Source organism: Aulostomus chinensis, chromosome 1, assembly GCF_037954235.1.
Source record: "Aulostomus chinensis isolate RoL2024-O1b breed Wild chromosome 1, RoL_Achi_v1.0, whole genome shotgun sequence".
NCBI lineage: Eukaryota > Metazoa > Chordata > Actinopteri > Syngnathiformes > Aulostomidae > Aulostomus > Aulostomus chinensis.
In genome coordinates this window covers 46,910,931-46,931,960 of record NC_141320.1, presented here as the reverse complement: position 1 = coordinate 46,931,960, position 21,030 = coordinate 46,910,931, and the positions used below count along the sequence as shown (strand labels likewise).

Genomic DNA, 21,030 nt, shown 5'->3' with positions numbered 1-21,030 from the left:
GTTTGAAATTAGGAGCAACTCTCATTACATCACTTTCGCATCAGTTTGAAATTAGGAGCAACTCTCATTACATCACTTCAGCATCATTTTGAGGTTAGCCGCAACTGTCACGACATCGCTGTCAGCATCATGTTGAAATTAGTAGCAACTCTCATAACATCACTGTAGCATCATTTTGAGAGGAGTAGAATCTGTCACTACATCACTGCAGCCTTATTATGAGGTAAGCAGAAACTCTGAATACATTACTGTCAGCATCATTTTGAGGTTAGTAGCAACTCTCACTACATTACTGTCAGCATCATTTCTCAGGTTCGTAGCAACTCTTACGACATCACTGCACCATCATTTTTAGGTTCGTAGCTACTCTCATTACATCATTTTAGCATCATTTTCAGGTTTTAAGCAACTCTCACCACATCACTGTAGCATCATTTCTTTGGTTTGTAGCAACTCTCATTACATCACCTTGGCATGATTTTGAGCATCGTAGCAACTCTCACCACATCACTGTAGCATCATTTCTTAGGTTTGAAGAAACTCTCATTACATCACTGTAGCATAATTTCTTAGGTTTGAAGAAACTCTCATTGCATCACTGTAAGCATCATTTTGAGATGAGTAGCAACTCTCACTACATCACTGTAGCATCATTTTGAGGTGAGCAGCAACTCTCACTACATGACTTTAGCATCATTTTGAAGTTCGTAGCAACTCTCACTACATCACTGTATCATCATTTCTTATGTTAGTAGCAACTCTCATCACATCACTGTAGCATCATTTCTTATGTGAGTAGCAACTCTCATCACATCACTGTAGTTTTATTTTCTTAGGTTTGTAGCAACTCTCATTACATCATTTTAGCATCATTTTCAGGTTTTAAGCAACTCTCACCACATCACTGGACCATCATTTCTTAGGTGAGGAGCAACTCTCATGAAGTCACTGTAGCATCATTTTGAGGTTCGTAGCAACTTTCATTTCATCACTTTCGCATCAGTTTGAAATTAGGAGCAACTCTCATTACATCACTTCAGCATCATTTTGAGGTTAGTCGCAACTCTCACTACATCACTGTTGCATCATTTTGAGGTTTTAAACAACTCTCACCACATCACTTTAGCATCATTTTGAGATTAGTAGCAACTGTCACCACATCACTTGAACATCATTTTGAGGTTCGTAGCAACTCTCATTACATCACTGTAGCATCATTTCTTAGGTTAGTAGCGACATTCATTAAATTACTTTAGCATCATTTTGAAATTAGTAGTAACTCTCACTACATTACTTTCAGCATCATTTTGAGGTTAGTAGCAACTCTCATTACATCACTGTAGCATCATTTTGAGGTTAGTAGCAACTCTCATTACATCATTTTAGCATCATTTTCAGCTTTTAAGCAACTCTCACCACATCACTGGAGCATCATTTCTTAGGTTAGTAGCAACTCTTACGACATTACTGTAGCATCATTTTGAGGTTTTAAACAACTCTCACCACATCACTGTAGCATCATTTCTTTAGTTTGTAGCAACTCTCATTACATCACTTTAGCATGATTTTGAGCATCGTCGCAACTCTCATCACATCACCGTAGCATCATTTCTTAGGTTAGTAGCAACTCTCATTACATCACTTGAGCATCATTTTGAGATTAGTAGCAACTGTCACCACATCACTGTGGCATCATTTCTTTGATTAGTAGCAACTCTCACCTCATCACTATCGCATCATTTCTTGGGTTCGTAGCAACTCTCATTACATCACTGTAGCATCATTTTTTAGGTTCGTCGCAACTCTCACCACATCACTGTAGCATCATTTCGAGTTTCGTAGCAACTCTCATTACATCACTGTAGCATCATTTCTTAGGTTCGTCGCAACTGTCCTTACATAACTTCAGCATCATTATGAAATTAGTAGCAACTCTCGGAGCGGAAGTTCCAGTCAGAGCCGGAGATGGCCGCTTTAGGAAAGCTTGCTCGATTACGAACTAAACTTTTGCCCCTAAGAAGTATAAAACTGAGAAGTTAAGCCAATTAAAGTCATCGCGGGGTGAGGATGGCGTCTGGTGCAGCCAAAGACAGGAAAACTAGAGCGCTGAAGCCGACGTCTAACAAGCCTGCCGTTGGAGAAAGCAAGCAGCGGCAGCCGGGAGCTACCGCTAAAGCTACTGTGGGAGCCGCAGTCAAGGAAGCAGTCCGTTCGCCGCCGCCTGCTACGACCGCCTGGGCTGAGGAGGACAGGGAGGAGGAGGAGACGGTTGGTCTCGCCACGATCCTGAGAGAACTACGTGACTTCAGGCAAGACAACAAACGTCAGTTGCAGGAAATTAAAGGAGAACTTGATAAAACGAACTCCAGGCTAACTGATGCCGAGGCTAGGATATCGGCTAACGAGGATGGGCTGCAGCAGGTGAACGAGGTGCTCTCCAGCAGAGAATAACGGCTCTGGAGGGCTACGGGAGAAGATCAAACATCCGCATTTACGGCATGAAGGAGGGTTCGGAGGCTCCGGGCCCTATGATTCCGTTTGTTGAGAAACTGCTGCGGGAAAATCTGGGCATCCCTGACGGAAGAGTCTTACAAATACAGAGAGCTCATCGTGCGTTGGCGCCACTGCCCGACAAAGATAGACCACCGAGATCCATAGTGGTCAATTTCCTCAACTTTACGGATAAAGAAGAAGTGGTGAAGCTTGCCTGGCAGAAGAGAGGTTTTGTGTGGCAGAACCAGAAAGTCAATATTGACCATGACTATCCACCTGAAATTCTTGTCAAGAGGAAGGAGTATGCGGAGTCGCGCAGGGTCCTGAAGGAGAATGACATTCGGTTCCAGACATTGTATCCAGCCCGCTTGAAAATCCACCATGCCGACGGGGTGAGGATCTACACTACGGTGGAAGAGGCGACGGCAGAGCTGGCGAACCGGGGGCTCCCGGTCAAGGTTTTCAAGGAACCAGCATCACTGTGGGAGAGGATCCAGAGGGGGTCGTGGCAGAAGGCGAGAGGTGGAAGGCAGACCACACGGCAAAGCGGAGCTCCGGGATATAAAGAAAAACTGCAGGCGTTTAGAAGATGCGACGTGGAGTGAAAAGGAGCATCTCTTCTGAATTGGACAGCGAGGAAGGCAAAAAGGAGGTTTTTGCACCGACACAGACGCTAATATGCTATCATGTTTAAAGAGAGATCGAGACTTTTCTTTAGGTTGTCATCGGTATGGAGGGCCCTCTAACACGGTTAGGTTATGGAGGCTATCCCTCGGATGGGAGGCTGGTCGGCTGGGGAAGACCACAGCCGGAACACAAGTTCATCAGGGTGACGTTGTTAGTGTTTGATTGCACTATTGTTAATAATTTTGAGTTTGTTTCTGCTTCCCCAGGTGCTGAGGGGTTTTGGTTTACATGTATGAGGAGAAGGGGTGCCATAAAATGCCTACTGTATATAACATGCAGGGGGATCCAGTCAAAATAATTACTTTCAATGTAAATGGGGTTTTGAATCCTATTAAAAGACATAAAATACAAACAAAGTTGAAAAGGGAGAAGGCGCAGTTTGCTCTGCTTCAAGAGACACATATGAGTCAAGCTGAGCATCTGAAACTTAAAAGGATGGGAGTTCAACACGTGTTCTCGTCAGCTGATGGGACCAGTCATGAAAAAGGAGTTGCAACCCTAATTTCAAGTGCAATCAATTACGAACACATTTCTGAAGTGATGGATGGAGAGGGGAGGTTTGTGAGTAATACAGGCAAGATAGAGGGTACATTGGTGACCATTATAAATGTGTATATACCACCGGGAAGCGATTGGCCCTTATACAGACGTATTCTAGACTTAATGGTGAATTCACAGGGAGTGGTCATTTGTGGGGGAGACTTTAACATAAAATTGTCCAACATGGACTCTTCTGCCACGACGGGTTTGAATAATCCTATTAGTAGGAAGGTGAACGCGCTCATGGGAGAACTGGGATTGATCGATGTGTGGAGAGAGCTGCATCCTGACGACAGAGAGTATACACTTTATAGTTGCCCTCACGCTGCATACGGTTGGACTATTTTGTTATGTTTACAGTCGATGGGTTCAGAGTACGGAGCTGCGATATTGAAACAATAGACTTGTCTGATCATAGCCCAGTTTCTATGTCAATACACCTCGGGAGAAAGAAAAGAGCAAGCCTCTGGCGATTTAAATTCATATATATTGAACAAGCCAACAATAGTGGCGAAGATAAAGAAAGATATTCAAGAATTTATGGAATTAAACAATTCTGAGGAAATATCCCCAGCAATATTATGGGACACTTTAAAGGCAGTGATGAGAGGGAAACTTATATCTTTGACTGCTCATTTGAAAAAAGTTAAACGACAGAAGCTATTGACTTTAGAAGACAAATTAAAACATTTACAGTTGGCGGAGGTGGTACTAATCATACTCTAAAGCAAGAAATTAAAAAAATTCAGGCTGAAATTAATAACATTTACTCCCAGGAAACACAGAAGAATTTTCTTTTCTTAAGGCAAAAGTATTACGAAGCAGGTGGCAAATCAGCCAAGTACCTGGCTTTTCAGGCTCCACAGGCGATGCGGGAGGAATACGAATTATTATGGGATAATGATCACATTAAATATTTGGGTATAAACGTATCAAAGGACCCATCAAAGTTATCCCAGGCAAATTTTGACCCTATATCAATAAAAATTAAATCAGACTTACACAGGTGGAACTTAATTCCCTTCTTAAGCTTGATTTCGAGAATAAGTGCAATTAAAATGAATGTACTTCCCCGCTTGCTCTACTTATTTAGAAATTTGCCAATAAAAGTGGAGGAGAACCAATTTAGGGAATGGGATAAATTGATCTCGCGCTTTATATGGCAAGGGAAAAAACCGAGAATCAAATTTAGCACTCTTCAGTTGAGAAAAGATAAGGGGCGCTTGGCTCTTCCAAACTGGAGGAAATACTATGATGCTGCACAACTAACGCCCTTACTATACTGGAGCAACGAGGGGTACAGATCTAGCTAAACAAACACCTGGTTGCATATTTGAGTAACTGTTTGCTGTTGTCTGTGGTTTGAGATGTAAATACATTAAACAGTGGTAGAACCACTACTTCCATTGGATGCTGCTGCTCAGATGTGGGGACAGAGATCTTCTACATAACAGGAGCAACTGTGAGAAAAATCTTAAGATTCATTGTTCTAGAGGTAGAATATTAGGAAAATATGGCCGTTGGTGGCTTAAATCAGTCCAACACACACTGTAGCAGTATGAATTCTGATTGGACACACGACTCAACATTTACGGCAACACGAAAGGTCGACAGTTTTTCCTCATTGGTGGCTGGACTTCATTTTGGCGTCCTGCTGACAACCTTTCATTCAAGGGAGTTGTCTTTAAATCTCATTCATCATAATGGAAAACCAGTGTATTGCAGGAAACAAATGCATTGTGACATTGAATATGATGAGCATAAATGATTAAAAGTAAAGTTAGAGATACATTGAAAGTGATTATATAAAAGATGTAATTATAATTTTTAATTACAAATTAAAAAGAGAATAGAAAATATCTAATAATTTGAAAATCAATTCTAAATTATTTACCACTACAATTCTCTTGGCATCAATTATTTAAATGTTTTTAACTCTATTTATTCTGGTGGAACTCTCCAGGTTCTTCATGACATAGTTCACTCTATGTTTGGGTTCATCCACTGTATAAGCTTCTGCTTGGAATGCCACTGAACTTTTGTCTATTATTGTCAGGACGGCAGAGATGGAGGCAAAGCTCTGAGTAATCATCAATGATCGAACTGAGAAGTTGGTCCTTCCATCAGGAATCCCACCCACTGTGAATGAGCTGCAAACTATTGTGAAGGAGACCTTTCAGTCTTCAGTATTTGGACTTGGAATTTGAAGATTACTTTACTCTCCATAACAGTGGTCAGATTAAACACAAAGACACCATAAAGGTTGTTCACACTGCCCCCCTTGTTCTGAACTTGCTTCCAGTTGAGGAAAGTTTGAACACTTCCTTTGTTCAGCAGTTAACTGACTCTGAGTCTGTATGCTATGCAGAGTCAACTGCAGCTGATGCAGTGTCATCTCCTGGAACATCATCTTCACAGGACACCATTAGCCTGTCAACTGTCAGGGCGAAGTACACCAGAACGTCTTCAACCATGGCCAAAACAGTTCCCCATTCCACAGTTTGCGTACCAAACTGAGATGTACCTTGAAAGAGCCACTGAAGTCTTCAAGAAGGATGGAACACTTCTGACTACCTCGAAGATCAAGTCTGACACAATTGAGAAGCTGGCTGAAACTGTCTATAGATATACAGCCTATCCATCAGGGTCACACATAGGGGATGTTGCTGAAGCACTTGTTAAGAAATATCCTTGTCTCAAGGAACCCGGCTCCTTTGGAGGTTACTGTGGCTGGCAACAAAGCATCAAATATAAGATGGCAAATTATCGCACCAAACTCCGAGGCTATGGTGTTCCTGAGGTGTTGTGCAGTGCACAGAAACGCAAGGCTCCCGCAGACCAGAAGTCTGCAAAAAATGTAAAAAAGCCTCGAAAGGCAGAGGTTAACTACCTCCCTCCTTACCCAGCCGGAGAAGATGAAGAAAGCCAAGGGCAAGAGAGGATTCAGTTGCTTACTGAAGTAAAGAAAAAGGACAATAACGCATTGGTAAAAGAAAAAATGGCCAAAGCATTTGCACACAGAAGAAATGAAATCATCAACCTGTCACCCAGCATAGAGGACATCAAAGCCAGATGGCGGGCTCTATTTGAGCCAACTCAAGTGAGTTACAAGTGCATGCTAATCAGAAATATTCCTTGCCCATCGTGAAGGATTGCACTTGTGGTTCTGCTTTTGGCTCTTGGATACAAAATGTACGTTGCATTACTGTCATCTATTTTCTAAATTACATTTTCAAGATCAAATTTTGAAATGAATAAAATATTTTTTAATGTATTACTTGGAAAAATGTAAATAGTAGAGGAACACTGAAGATTACAGTATGCTAACCAAAACATTTAATTAAAAGGGTCATATTATGTTCCTTTCCCAGTTTAATATTGATGTATTCACGATGCATTAACTAACATTCGTTGAGAAGCCCACTCTTCTGTGATTGGCCAACTGCTTAGAGTACCGTATTTTCCGCACTATAAGGCGCACCTAAAAGCCCTTAATTTTCTCAAAAACCGACATTGCGCCTTATTATCCGACGCGTCTTATATATGGATCAACATTGGTTAATTATGGATACCGTAGTCAGGGGGCGTGGCCGAAGTAACAGTGGTAAAAACAGTACAGGAGAATTCTGGTCTCACACCACTTGTGTGTGTATAAAAACCCCAAAATGGCACCTTTCAAGAGACGCGCTTACGACGCAGAGTTCAAACTCAAGGCTGCCAGTCAGCAGCTACCGGTACGCACGGTACCGTGTTGTGAATGCACTGACTTGTTTTGGGAGTGAACAGTGTTGTCAGAACGTTGCTTTGTATTCTATTAATAAAGTTTGACTGACTGACTTAGCTGACTGTTTTGTTGACATTCCCTTGAGCACAGCTCCATCTAGTGGATGCATAACGCATCCCCAGCCACGACAGTCGTTGATATTCTATGCTCTTATAATGCGGTGTGCCCTGTATTTGAAAACAGTTTTAAAACAGGCCAAAGAGCTGCTTTGTGAATACACAGACATTTTTACGTAGATTCGGGCAACTTCTTAAATAAGTAATGGAAAGTAGAGTTGAACCAGTTGCTGTGGATGACTTCAAGCTTCAGGAATGAACTTTCAGTGACACATAGAGATTGGTTGTCAGGTGACCAGCCTGTGCTAGCGAAGGTAGAATAAGATATTCATCAGTACAGTGCCTGGCAGAAATGATGTAGCAATGGATTGATATCATTGACAAATATTTACAACTGTAACCATAGTTTCTGGTGTTAGTGAATTGTTTTGATTTGTTGGTGAACTGATTGGATCCTATTCAACTTACCTGGTGTATTTTTTATGCACGTTTTGTAAGTACATTATCTCAGATTTATTTTATGTAAATAGGGTGCATCACAAGCAACAGCCATGACAAACCGAACTGCTGGAAGCAATTTGTGAGATGGGACCTTCTCCTTTGGCTGTACTGTCCGATATACACAATGCTGTCTCTATGACAGGATGCTGATGGTGACACTGTGTCGCTGGACCTTGCTGTTAAAAGCCTGAAGATCTACAACCTCAAGACCAATATGTCTGAGGGTCCTGAGGACATCGGTATTGTGGTCGAGGGTGTGAGAGTTCTGACTGATCTGGGTAACTTTCCAAGGGCTTGTTCCCTGCTCGTTGGGTTGGCATTTGCTGTGAATCTTGCCTATCCAAAGGAACTCAGGTACACGTTTGAAGTATTCCAGAAGCTTCTCCTCGAGCTGGATAGTTCAAAGCTGTCCCCAAAAGTGGACCGCCTCAGGAGTAAGCTACTGGCTTAACAAGAAGGACCATTGCAGGTCAACAAAGGACTCTCACTCTTACTGTCAAAACTGATCAACAAGACTTTGTTCAATGCTGGAGTTTCAGTGAAGGTAGTCATTAAGGTAAAATGTCAAAAAGTTTGAATTTCCGCAGCGTATTTTTTCTTGCAGTGCATAATAACTGTTAATACGTTGTTTTTTGTCTGTGTTGACAATACAAGGTTGTGAATGCTTCTGTGCCATGGGATGGCACTGTCCAAGAGCCCCCCTTTCCAAGGACAGACCCAGTTGTTGTCATTTGTGGTGATGTAGCCTTTTACACGGCTTTTGCATCTTCAGAGACCTGTCACATGACCCTTGTGTAACTGTGACTTTTTGTTGTTCATGCCAACTGCACGACTGAAGAGTTATCGTCCATCCATCGTCATCTTCCGCTTATTCCTACACACATTAAGGGTCGCGGGGGGTGGAGCCTATCCCAGCATCTACGGGCGAGAGGCGGGGTTCACCCTGGACAGGTCGCCAGTCCATTGCAGGGCCAACATACAGAGATGGACAACCATTCACACTCACATTCATACCTACGGTCAATTTAGAGTATCAATCAGCCTCGTCCCCTAATGTCCATGTCTTTGGACAGTGGGAGGAAGCTGGAGTACCCGGAAAGAACCCACGCAGACACGGGGAGAACATGCAAACTCCACACAGAAAGATCCTGTGCTGGAGCCGGGACTCAAACCCGGAACCTTCTTGCTGTGAGGCCACAGTGCTGACCACTGCACCACCGTGCACCCGTCATTGTATGATTCATTTTGAAATATAAAGATGGAACAGAACCATTGGAATCAGATGTCAGGACATTTGAAGGAATGTCAATCTCCTGTTGAAATGTTGCAGTGTGCAGCTGAGGCTCTCTGGCAGTGGCACCAGGAGCCACAATGGCAGAACCTGGACCCTCCTGGAGGAGAACCACAGGTGAGGGCCTTCTTGGCTCCAGATTGATGGAAATCAAGTGTCTAAGTTCTGTTAGCAGCCATGAAGTTGATCTGGTTGGCACTGGTATTTGTTCTTGCTGCAGCTCAGGAGTGATTCAGGAGTGATTCAGGAGAAGAGTTTCAGAACAGCCCAGGTTGGGGACTGGAATTTTAGAATTTCCCCTGGAACCAGACAACCTTGGGAGGTAAAACCTCCAATCATAGCCACTCAGATGCAGCAGCAGAAGAAGCTGTCATCCACCCTGACAGTCAGAGCATCAAGTCAAGAAAACATCACCATCTTGTAGTTCCAAACCTCCACCTGTCAGATTCAGCTACTTCTTATTGTGGGACTTTAAATTTGAACACAATGGAATTTGGACAAGGAGTTTTCCTTCCAGTCCAAACATCATCGTCCAGCCTCCAACCAGAGGTCCATCAGTTATCATGGAGCCACAGGTGGAGTCTGGATTCTTTTCTAGAATGAGACGGCAATGACAGTCCTGCCAAGTGACATCACTGACATGAATGGATGACTTCAGTCACGTGACTGGATGACTTCAGTCACGTGACTGGATGACTTCAGTCACATGACTGGATGACAGTGTAGATGCCAATGTAGAGGTTGGGGAAATAGTCTCTGAGAATCCAGCTTGAAGCCACAGCCTCCTTGTTTTCCAAAAACCCAAACAGCGACCATCAGTCTCCCTCCAATCCTGTACTTGGGTAAACAACAAAAACAGAGTAAAAGTCTCTGGCAACATATTTGTTTCCTGTAGGGTTTCTTCATGTATGTGTGGTGTACCTGCTTTCCCAGAGGACTGCCATCTTTGTTCTGTGGGCTGACATGTTTTAGTGTCAGCACAGGTCATAGTGCTGAGACTGAACTCTCATTCTCCTCCAAGTAGTATTTCCACCTCACACTCCTGCATATATTCAAGTGAACAGGGAACACAAATTTATGCACAACTTCTCCTGTGTATTCATCCACAGTCACTAAACAACAACCAAACCAAACAAAAGAGGTTTGCTAGCATGGCGATCAGCTGTAGTTCACCATCTTATCCAGGTCACATGACTCAGGAGTGGCGTGGCCGTCTGGCAACCAAAGGGTGGCTGGTTTGATCCTCACTTTCTCTAGTGACCATGTCAAAGTGTCCTTGAGTGAGATACTGAACCCCTAAATACTTCTGATGAGTAGGTTGGCTCCTTGCATGGCAGCCTTCAGCATCAGTGTGTGAGTGTGTGTGAATGAGAGGACATTGTTCAGCTCCTTGAGTGCTGCTGAGGTAGAAAGGCTCTGTACAAACTGAGTCCTTTTACCATTTCTTTCCTGCTTCTAGCAGCGCTGTCGTCACTTCCTGTGACCGTGGAAGGAAGGGGTCCCCCTTCAGAATCAGTTTGATATCATGATGTTACTTCCTCTTCAACATGCCTTTAGCAGACCAACTCAGAGAACAGCTCAGGGAGGTAGTGTGGCCAAGCGGTCTAAGGCGCTGGATTAAGGCTCCAGTCTCTGAAGAGGTGTGGGTTCAAATCCCACCACTGCCATCATGTCCCAGGTCACTGGAGAGGTGTGGCAGGTCTCTCACAGCCTTTCCTTTCACTTCTACTCATATTTTCAAACCTGTGACCAAAAGAAGAAATAGGACCTTAAAGACTCTCCAGCTGGTCCAGAACACTGCTGCCTGACTAGAACTAATAGAAGAGACCATGTCTGTCCTGTGCTGGCTTCTCTGCATGGCCCCCAGTCAAATTCAGAATAGAATTCTAAATTCTCCTTCTACCATCAAAGTCCTCAACAGTCAGGCTCCTTCCTACCTGACAGAGCTCCTAGTCCCCTATTATCCAGCTAGAACCCTTCGCTCCCAGGATGCGGGGTTACTGGTGGTTCCTAGAGTTCTAAAAGTAGAATGGAGCCAGAGCCTTCAGCTATCAGGCTCCCCTCCTGTGGAACCGTCTCACAGTTTCAGTCCAGGATGCAGGCACCCTCTCGACCTACAAGAGCAGACTAAAGACCTTCCTTTTTGATCAGGCTTATAGTTGGGCTGCTTAGGCTGGCCATTAGATCTGCTGCTATAGGCTTAGGCTGCTGGGGGATCTCCCATGGTGCACTGGGCTTCTCTCTACTCCTCTCTTCCCTCTCTGTCCTCCTTTAATTGTCATTTATAAATCATACTCAGATGTGTCACTAACTCCCTCTCCCCTCATCCCAGATCTGGGTGCTGCTGGAGGAGGCTGCAAACCTGCAAACCTGAAGAGCTCAGTCTCCCACAATAACCTCAAAGTGATGCTGACAGTCATGTGGTAAGAGTTGCTACGAACCTTTGAATAATGCAACAGTGATGTCAGAAGAATTGCTAATGATCTCAAAATGATGCGACAGTGATGTAGTAAGAATTGCTAATGATCTCAAAATGATGCTAACAGTAATGGAGTGAAACTTTCGAATAACCTCAAAGTGATGCTGACAGTCATGTAGTAAGAGTTGCTACGAACCTCAAAAAAATGCGACAGTGATGTCAGAAGAATTGCTAATGATCTCAAAATGATGCTACAGTGATGTCGTAAGAATTGCAAATGAACTCAAGATGATGCTAACAGTAATGTAGTGATAGTTGCTAATAAACTCAGTGATGCTTAAAGTAATGTAGTAAGAGTTTCGAACAACCTCAAAGTGATGCTGACAGTCATGTAGTAAGAGTTGCTAATGAACTCAATTCAATGCTACAGTGATGTCGTGAGAATTGCTCATGAACTCAAAATGATGCTAACAGTAATGGAGTGAAAGTTTCGAATAACCTCAAAGTGATGCTGACAGTCATGTAGTAAGAGTTGCTACGAACCTCAAAATAATGCGACAGTAATGTAGTAAAAGTTGCTACGAACCTCAAAATATTGCGACAGTGATGTCGGAAGAATTGCTAATGAACTCAAAATGATGCTAACAGTAATGTAGTGATAGTTGCTAATCAACTCAGTGATGCTTACAGTAATGTACTAAGTGTTTCGAACAACCTCAAAGTGATGCTGACAGTCATGCAGTAAGAGTTGCTACGAACCTCAATATAATGCGACAGTGAGGTCAGAAGAATTGCTAAAGATCTCAAAATGATGCGACAGTGATTTAGTAAGAATTGCTAATGAACTCAAAATGATGCTAACAGTAATGGAGTGAATGTTTCGAATAACCTCAAAGTGATGCTGACAGTCATGTAGGAAGAGTTTCTACGAACCTCAAAATAATGCGACAGTGATGTCGGAAGAATTGCTAATGATCTCAAAATGATGCGACAGTGATGTAGTAAGAATTGCTAATGAACTCAAAATGATGCTAAAAGTAATGGAGTGAAAGTTTCGAAAAACCTCGGAGTGATGCTGACAGTCATGTAGGAAGAGTTGCTACGAACCTCAAAATAATGCGACAGTTATTTCGTAAGAATTGCTAATAAACTCTAAACGATGCTGACGGTATTGGAGGAAGAGTTGAAACTAACCTCAAAATGATGCTAAAGTTATGTCGTAAGAATTGCTATTAAACTCAAAATGATGCTAACAGTAATGTAGAGATAGTTGCTAATAAACTCAGTGATGCTTACAGTAATGTAGTAAGTGTTTCGAACAACCTCAAAGTGATGCTGACAGTCATGTAGTAACAGTTGCTACGAACCTCCAAATAATGCAACAGTGATGTTGGAAGAATTGCAAATGATCTTAAAATGATGCAACAGTGACGTAGTAAGCATTGTAATGAACTCAAAATGATGCTGACGTAATGGAGGAAGAGTTGAAAGTAACCTAAAAATGCTGCTACAGTGATGTCGTAAGAATTGCTAATCATCTAAAAATGATGCGACAGTGATGTCGTAAGAATTGTTAATGAACTCAAAATGATGGTAACAGTAATGGAGTGAAAGTTGCTAATAAACTCAAAGTGATGCTGACAGTAATGTAGTAAGTGTTTCGAACAACCGCAAAGTCATGCTGACAGTCATGTAGTAAGAGTTTCTACGAACCTTAAAATAATGCGAGAGTGATGTCAGAAGAATCGGTAATGATCTCAAAATGATGCGACAGTGATGGAGTAAGAATTGCAAATAAACTCAAAATGATGCTAACAGTAATGTAGTGAAAGTTTCGAATAACCTCAAAGTGATGCTGACAGTCATGTAGTAAGAGTTGATACTAACCTCAAAATAATGCAACAGTGATGTAGTAAGAGTTGCTACGAACCTAAAAATAATGCGACAGTGATGTCAGAAGAGTTGCTAATGAACTCAAAATGATGCTAACAGCAATGGAGTGAAAGTTTCGAATAACCTCAAAGTGATGTTGACAGTCATGTAATGAGAGTAGCTCTGAACCTTAAAATAATGCAACAGTGATGTAGTAAGAGTTGCTACGAACCTAAAAATAATGCGACAGTGATGTCAGAAGAGTTGCTAATGAACTCAAAATGATGCTAACAGTAATGGAGTGATAGTTTCGAATAACCTCAAAGTGATGTTGACAGTCATGTAATAAGAGTAGCTATGAACCTTAAAATAATGCAACAGTGATGTCAGAAGAATTGCTAATGATCTCAAAATGATGCGACAGTGATGTCGTACGAACTGCTAATGAACTCAAAATGATGCTAACAATAATGTAGTGAAAGTTTCAAACAACCTAAAAATGATGCTGACAGTAATGTAGTAAGAGTTGCTACGAACCTCCAAATGATGCGACAGTGGTGTCGGAAGAATTGCTAATGATCTCAAAATGATGCGACAGTGATGGAGTAAGAATTGCTAATGAACTCAAAATGATGCTAACAGTAATGCAGTGAAAGTTTCGAATAACCTCAAAGTGATGCTGACAGTCATGTGGTTAGAGTTGCGAGTAACCTAAAAATGATGCTGACAGTAATGTAGTAAGAGTTGCTAATAACCTCAAAATAATGCTACAGTGATGTCGCAAGAATTGCGAATGAACTCAAAATGATGCTAACAGTAATGTAGTGAAAGTTTCGAATAACCTCAAAATGATGCTGACAGTCATGTAGTAAGAGTCGCTACGAACCTCAAAATAATGCAACAGTGATGTCGGAAGAATTGCTAATAAACTCAAAATGAAGCTCACAGTAATGTAGTGATAGTTGCAAATAAACTACATGATGCTTGCAGTAATGTAGTCAGTGTTTTGAACAACCTCAAAGTGATGCTGACAGTCATGTAGTAAGAGTTGCTACTAACGTCAAAATAATGCTCCAGTGATGTCGTAAGAATTGCTAATCACCTCAAATTGATGCTGACAGGAATGTAGTAAGTCTGCTAATAACCTTAAAATAATGCTAGTGATGTAGTAAGAGTTACTACGAACCTCAAAATAATGTGACAGTGATGTAGTACGAATGGCGAATGATCTGAAATGATGGGACAGTGATGTAGTAAGAATTGCTCATGAACTTAAAATGATGCTAACAGTAATGTAGTGAAAGATGCGAGTAACCTCAAAGTGATGCTGAAAGTCATGTGGTTAGAGTTGGGAGTAACCTAAAAATGAGGCTGACAGTAATGTAGTAAGAGCTGCGAATGAACTCAAAATAATGCGACAGTGATGTCGGAAGAATTTCTAATGATTTCTAAATGATGCGACAGTAATGTACTAAGAATTGCTAATAACCTCAAAATAATGCTAGTGATGTCGTAAGAATTGCTAATGAACTCATTAATGAACTCAAAATGATGCTAACAGTAATGGAGTGAAATTTTCGAATAACCTCAAAGTGATGCTGACAGTCATGTAGTAAGAGCTGCTAAAAACCTCAAAATAATGCTACAGTGATGTAGTAAGAATTGATAATAAACTCAAAATGATGCTGACAGTCATGTAGTAAGAGTTGAAACTAGAACAACAAACTGTCCTCTGATGGTTGGACAGGTTGGTTTGGTCCGTCCTCTCACTCATCATGAAAAGCCCTTATTACTCATCATTCATCAATCTGACACTCACGTCTGCAGTGGGGAATCCCCAGCAACCCGCGGCCCACATGGAGCAGTCTCGGCCAATCACGTGGGGTCTGCAGCGGCACCGACCACCAAATGGCTCGCAGGTGTCACTCTCAGCTCCAACCTCATGGCAGGCACAAGGCAGGGCGCCGTTGTTGAAGAGAGCCCAAGAGACACAGCTGAGCTGAGACAGAATGGAGACGAAGGACAGGAGGGACGACAGAGAAAAAGGAAACGTTAGCGAGACATTTTAGGAAAATTAGTTTAGTGGGGAAAAGGTTACTAGCCAAACTTGCTAAATGGAAGGACAACAAAAAACAAAGATCTTCAAAAGAAAATTTGCACAAAGTGAAACCCTGCAAGAGAAAGTAAATCAAGAACTAAATATTCTTGAGGCTCAGGTCTTTAGTTCCAATGCTTGTAAATGACATCTGAATGCATTCACAACCCAAATCTGAGCAGACAGAAGCGTCCCAGTCAGGCCCAGTTTAGTTCCTCTAGAACATTCAGGGATACAGAACAGGGACCAACTCAGGCTGAGAGACACCGACTTGACATGAAAGCTGTTGAGGCCACAGTTGCTGATGAAGTGGTCAGATTTCTCCAGTGGTTCTTGGTTCAGGGAGCTGGAGCTGGAGCTGCTCTCAGGCACCACCAGGACGTAATCCTGGAGAGACAGAAGGAAGAAGTCCAGGCCTGACAGAGGAGAAGGAGGCACAGAGTAGAAACAGCAGATACGTGTCAGGAAAGGGAGAGGGTATCAGTCCAGCAGAGGAGCAGGAAACCTACCACCACAGGGCTCTGCCTGCAGGAACCTGCAGGTGAGGAGGACCTGGTGGTCCGGCACATCCAGAATGATCTGGTTTTCAGACACCGCCACGTTTCGGCAGCTGTAAGCGTGGGGACAGAAGGAGGCGTTGGCGTGGCCTGAAAGACACAAACAACCATCTCCATTTGAATGTTTCTCAAACAGCCGGAGCAGGAAAGCTAAGATGAATCAAAGATCCTCCACCCTGCCAGATCCGACCCTGGTAATGTAGACCTGCACAGGGTGGGTGGGGTGGAGCGGCTGGTGGTGGTGGAGGATGAAGACGTATCTGCCCAAAGCCTGGACACGGTGGTGTCCACCGCAGCGTTCTGAGTAGAAGGATGAGAGCGATGTTCAATGGTACATGTTTTCTTTCCTGAACCGCCGATGTTTCCAATCACGAATCTCAGTCATGAGATTTGAACATCATGAAGGAGTTCAAAAGTGTCAAACTGGGCCGGTCTCCATTTTATGAGTCCAGAGACCGAGGATAAAACTACAAGTCCCTGGTTCAGATTTGACTCGTCTGAATCCAAACACAGCAGCGTTCTTCCACCAGGCCAGAGGAGTTGATCATGATAACAAGATATCTTCATGCGACTACAACACACAAACTCATCACAAGAAAAGACTTCATGGTGGAACAACAAATCTCCTCCCAATGGGAAAAACATTGAGTTGAACAATCAACTTTTCCATGATGACATGGAGAGCTTGGCAGCAGCAGCAGGCTTCCATTGGGGGCTGATATGCCAGCTCCACTTAGCCTTCTTTGGAATGGTTTCACCTGGAGTGATGCTGTTATTGAGACCTTTTATCTGGAACAACACCACCTGCATGGAGACTGAGGACTTCAACAGATGCAGATGTTGACCCAGAATAAATCTAAATATTCCAGATGTGTTAAATCGATCCAGCAGCAGTGGTGGGAGCGTCGTAAACTCACTCACTCAGCAGCTGTCAGCCTCCGTACCTGCACGGAGTCCAGCCTGATGTGGTCTCTGTTGTCTGCTCCCAGAGGTGGTCTGTCACCTCTGAACCAGGGGGCTCATCTCTCTGGTGGGAGGTCAGTGGAGGACCTGCAGCGGGGGAGGCCAGGATGGGCTCCTGTAGGAGGAGCTCTGGCCCTCCTTCAGCACCAGCCAGTGGGAGGGAGTTTGGAAGCGTGAGGGGACACAGGAGGAGCTACAGGGGGAGGGAAGGTGGATCAGAACCCTTCTAACAAGAGCGCTGAGGGGACAGAGGAGGAGCTACAGGGGGAGGGAAGGTGGATCAGAACCGTTCTAACAAGAGCGCCGAGGGGACAGAGGGGGGAGCTACAGGGGGAGGGAAGGTGGATCAGAACCGTTCTAACAAGAGCGCTGAGGGGACACAGGAGGAGCTACAGGGGGAGGGAAGGTGGATCAGAAACGTTCTAACAAGAGCGCTGAGGGGACACAGGAGGAGCTACAGGGGGAGGGGAGGTGGATCAGAACCGTTCTAACAAGAGCGCTGAGGGGACACAGGAGGAGCTACAGGGGGAGGGAAGGTGGATCAGAACCGTTCTAACAAGAGCGCTGTCCCACTAATGTTCCTCACCAGAATCCTCCTGTCAGGGGGGAACCGTCCATGGGTGCTGATGCAGCGGACTGAGGGTTCAACGTAGTCCATGCTGAACTGGTCTTTAGGCACCAGGTGGACTTTGTGCTATAAACAGCGGCAAAAAAACAACAACAAAAAAAAAAAGGGGGAGAATTTTAACAAAAGTATGCAAATGAACTGAAGATCAAAATAGAAAAAGTAAATCAAGGTGTTTTTCAAATGATTGCCAGCTATTTAGCTAAGAGAAGGACAAATGTCAATCAAGATGTCAGAATGGAACGATCCCACTGGCTTCTGGTCAAGGGAACCATGGAGATGCTAACTTCCTGTTGGACTATCAGGGTGTCTCATCCCTGACATGCTAACTTCCTGTTGGACTATTAGGGTGTCCCATCCCTGACATGCTAACTTCCTGTTGGACTATCAGGGTGTCTCATCCCTGACATGCTAACTTCCTGTTGGACGATAAGCGTGTCTCATCCCTGACATGCGAACTTACTGTTGGACTATAAAGTCTGATTTATGCTTCCGCGTCGCATAGTATTCATACCTACGCCGTCGACGAAGACCCCTACGCAGACCCTCCGCCGTAGCCAGACGCGCACCTCCAAAATATCCTTCCTCCGTGTCGCGTCGACGCGGGGTGACGTCACGTCGAAGACTATGATTGGTTTGCTCAGAACGTCATTTCCGGTTCAGTCGCAGCACAACAACACCGCCATTTTCAAAGTTTCTGTGGTGAAAGCTTCAAGAAAAAATGGACCAAGCAGAAGAAAGGATTATTCGCGGCACTACAAAGACTGACAAATGGCCAACAATTGTTGTTTGTGACCGGAAGAAAACCAAGGAATCCGACAAGAACCCCGTAAACAATACAAAGACACAGCCACACCCCCTAGCGGCTTGGCGGTGAAGAGCAGAGCAACGCGTTCCCTCTACGCAGAATAAACCAGGCTTTCCAGTCGCACCTGTTTTACGCCCCCGTGCCAGATAAGGACCCCCATCGGGCTGTGCCACTCTGGAGGGAGCGCATCTCACAGTCAGTCAGCGGAACCATGCGGATCCGGGCCGGAGCTGTGGGAAGGAGCGCCAATTGTATCGGGTTGTTGTTTTCTGGACTGCAGCAGAACAGGAGCAGCCGGGACTGGAATGTAGAAGTAGGTTATCTTGAAGTTGACTCAGTTATGGTGAACGATATTGTGGTTCAACACTTTAATGAGCTTTAAGGCAAACATATTTCATGAGGAAACAACGCCGCAATTGGACGGATTTCAGCGGCACACAACAACGTATCCGATACACCTCATTGGAAACCTGGTGGTCTAAGACTAAGAAACACCAGTCACCATGAAGAAAGGAACTTTTAGCTGAGCACTCATGTTCTTTTCTGCAGGTTGAATGTCGCATTTGTTGGACAGAAGCGTCTCATCTCAACAAAAGCACCTCTTCAGTGCTGAGGCATGATGGGGCCAGGCATGAGAATGAAGTCCCAGATCCACCAGGATGAACTCAGGTATACAGCCACTCTCCAACTGACTCACAGTTGCTTCATTGATCATTAATTCCTATTCATTTCTTCTCTCCTTCATCTTTAACCATCCAGCTTCCAGGAAGCAGATGCTGGATGAGGCTCTGCTGAATTTCATCCTGAAGGACTGCCAGCCCCTCAGCACTGTTGAGAGGGAAGGGTTCAGGGAACTGGTTCAGGTCCTTGAGCCTCATATGTTTGCCAACCAGAAAGGTTTGTGTGGAAATGATCTAAAGCAGTCGTTGATATCTCCAGTTTATTTCATCTCTAATTTTAATGTATTGATTTACTCTGGGTGTCATTTTCAGACCATCAAACAAACGGTGGCTAAAAAGTACCAGGAGGAACGGGAAGGAGTGAAAAAGGAAGTCCAGCTGCCATGTGGACATCTGTGGACATGGAGGCTCCCTTGGCTCTGACCTGTCTCTGCATTCGTGAGAATGATTGTGTTGGGAGTGCAAGACTTTCCACAAAGTCACCCTGCTGACAGTTTGGCCCCAGTCCAAAGAGGCCTGATGGAGGACTGGGCCATCACCAACAAAGTCAAGTGTCTTGTGAGCGACGCAGCACCAAACATGACAGCATCCACTAGACAGCTCCAAATTCACCACTCAGTCTGCACTGCACATCGTCTGAATCTAGGAGTCAGAAAATCCTGTGATCAGATCCCCACTTCCATCATCAGACACAAAGCCAGGAACACTGTCACATCCTTCAGATCAGCACTACAGCCAAGGAGAAGCTGGCTCAGGTGCAGCAACAGATGGGGGGGCCATGACTGTCAGCATCATTTTTATTTCATAAGCAACTCTCATTACATCACTTTAGCATCATTTTGAGTACATTAGCAATTCTAACTCCATTACTGTCACATCATTTTTAGATCATGACCAATTCTTCCAAAATCACTGTCGCATTATTTGGAGGATCGTAGCAACTCTTACTACATTACTGTCAGCATCACTTTGAGTTTATTAGCAACTATCACTACATTACTGTTAGCATCATTTTGAGTTGATTAGCAATTCTTCCGACATCACTGTCGCATTATTTTGAGGTTATTAGCAACTCTTACTACATTACTATTGCATTGTTTTGAGGTTCGTAGCAACCATTACTACATGACTGTCAGCATAACTTTGAGGTTGTTCTAAACACTTACTACATTACTGTAAGCATCACTGACTTTATTAGCAACTATCACTACATTACTGTTAGCATCATCTTGAGTTTATTAGCAATTCTTCCGACATCACTGTAGCATTATTTTGAGATCATTAGCAATTTTTACGACATCATTGAGGCATTATTTTGAGGTTATTCGCAACTTTTACTACATTACTGTCAGCATCATTTTTAGGTTACTCGCAACTCTAACCACATGACTGTCAACATCACTTTGAGGTTATTCGAAACTTTCACAACATTATTGTTAGCATAATTTTGAGATCATTAGCAATTCTTACTCCATTACTGTCACATCATTTTTAGATCATGACCAATTCTTCCAACATCACTGTCGCATTATTTGGAGGATCGTAGCAACTCTTACTACATTACTGTCAGCATCACTTTGAGTGTATTAGCAACTATCACTACATTACTGTCAGCATCATTTTGAGTTCATTTGCAATTTTTCTGACATCACTGTCGCA

General features: G+C 43.5%; 1 protein-coding gene and 1 long non-coding RNA gene across 2 annotated transcripts; one reads left to right on the top strand and one right to left on the bottom strand.

Annotated features, from left to right (window-relative positions):
- Positions 1-364: 364 nt before the first annotated feature.
- LOC147271929 (uncharacterized) lies at positions 365-4,847 on the top strand. Its single transcript, XR_015115810.1, has 3 exons — positions 365-660; positions 753-1,052; positions 3,387-4,847. It is a non-coding gene; the product is annotated as an uncharacterized LOC147271929 (long non-coding RNA).
- Positions 4,848-15,533: 10,686 nt separating this feature from the next.
- LOC147271928 (laminin subunit alpha-5-like) lies at positions 15,534-17,360 on the bottom strand. Its single transcript, XM_086203725.1, has 4 exons — positions 17,240-17,360; positions 16,248-16,385; positions 15,990-16,125; positions 15,534-15,642 (listed from the first exon to the last, which is right to left on the bottom strand). Exons 2-4 carry the CDS (start codon positions 16,305-16,307, stop codon positions 15,584-15,586), a joined length of 255 nt encoding a protein of 84 aa, XP_086059851.1. The 5' UTR covers positions 16,308-16,385; positions 17,240-17,360; the 3' UTR covers positions 15,534-15,583.
- Between the last annotated feature and the right edge of the window lie 3,670 nt (positions 17,361-21,030).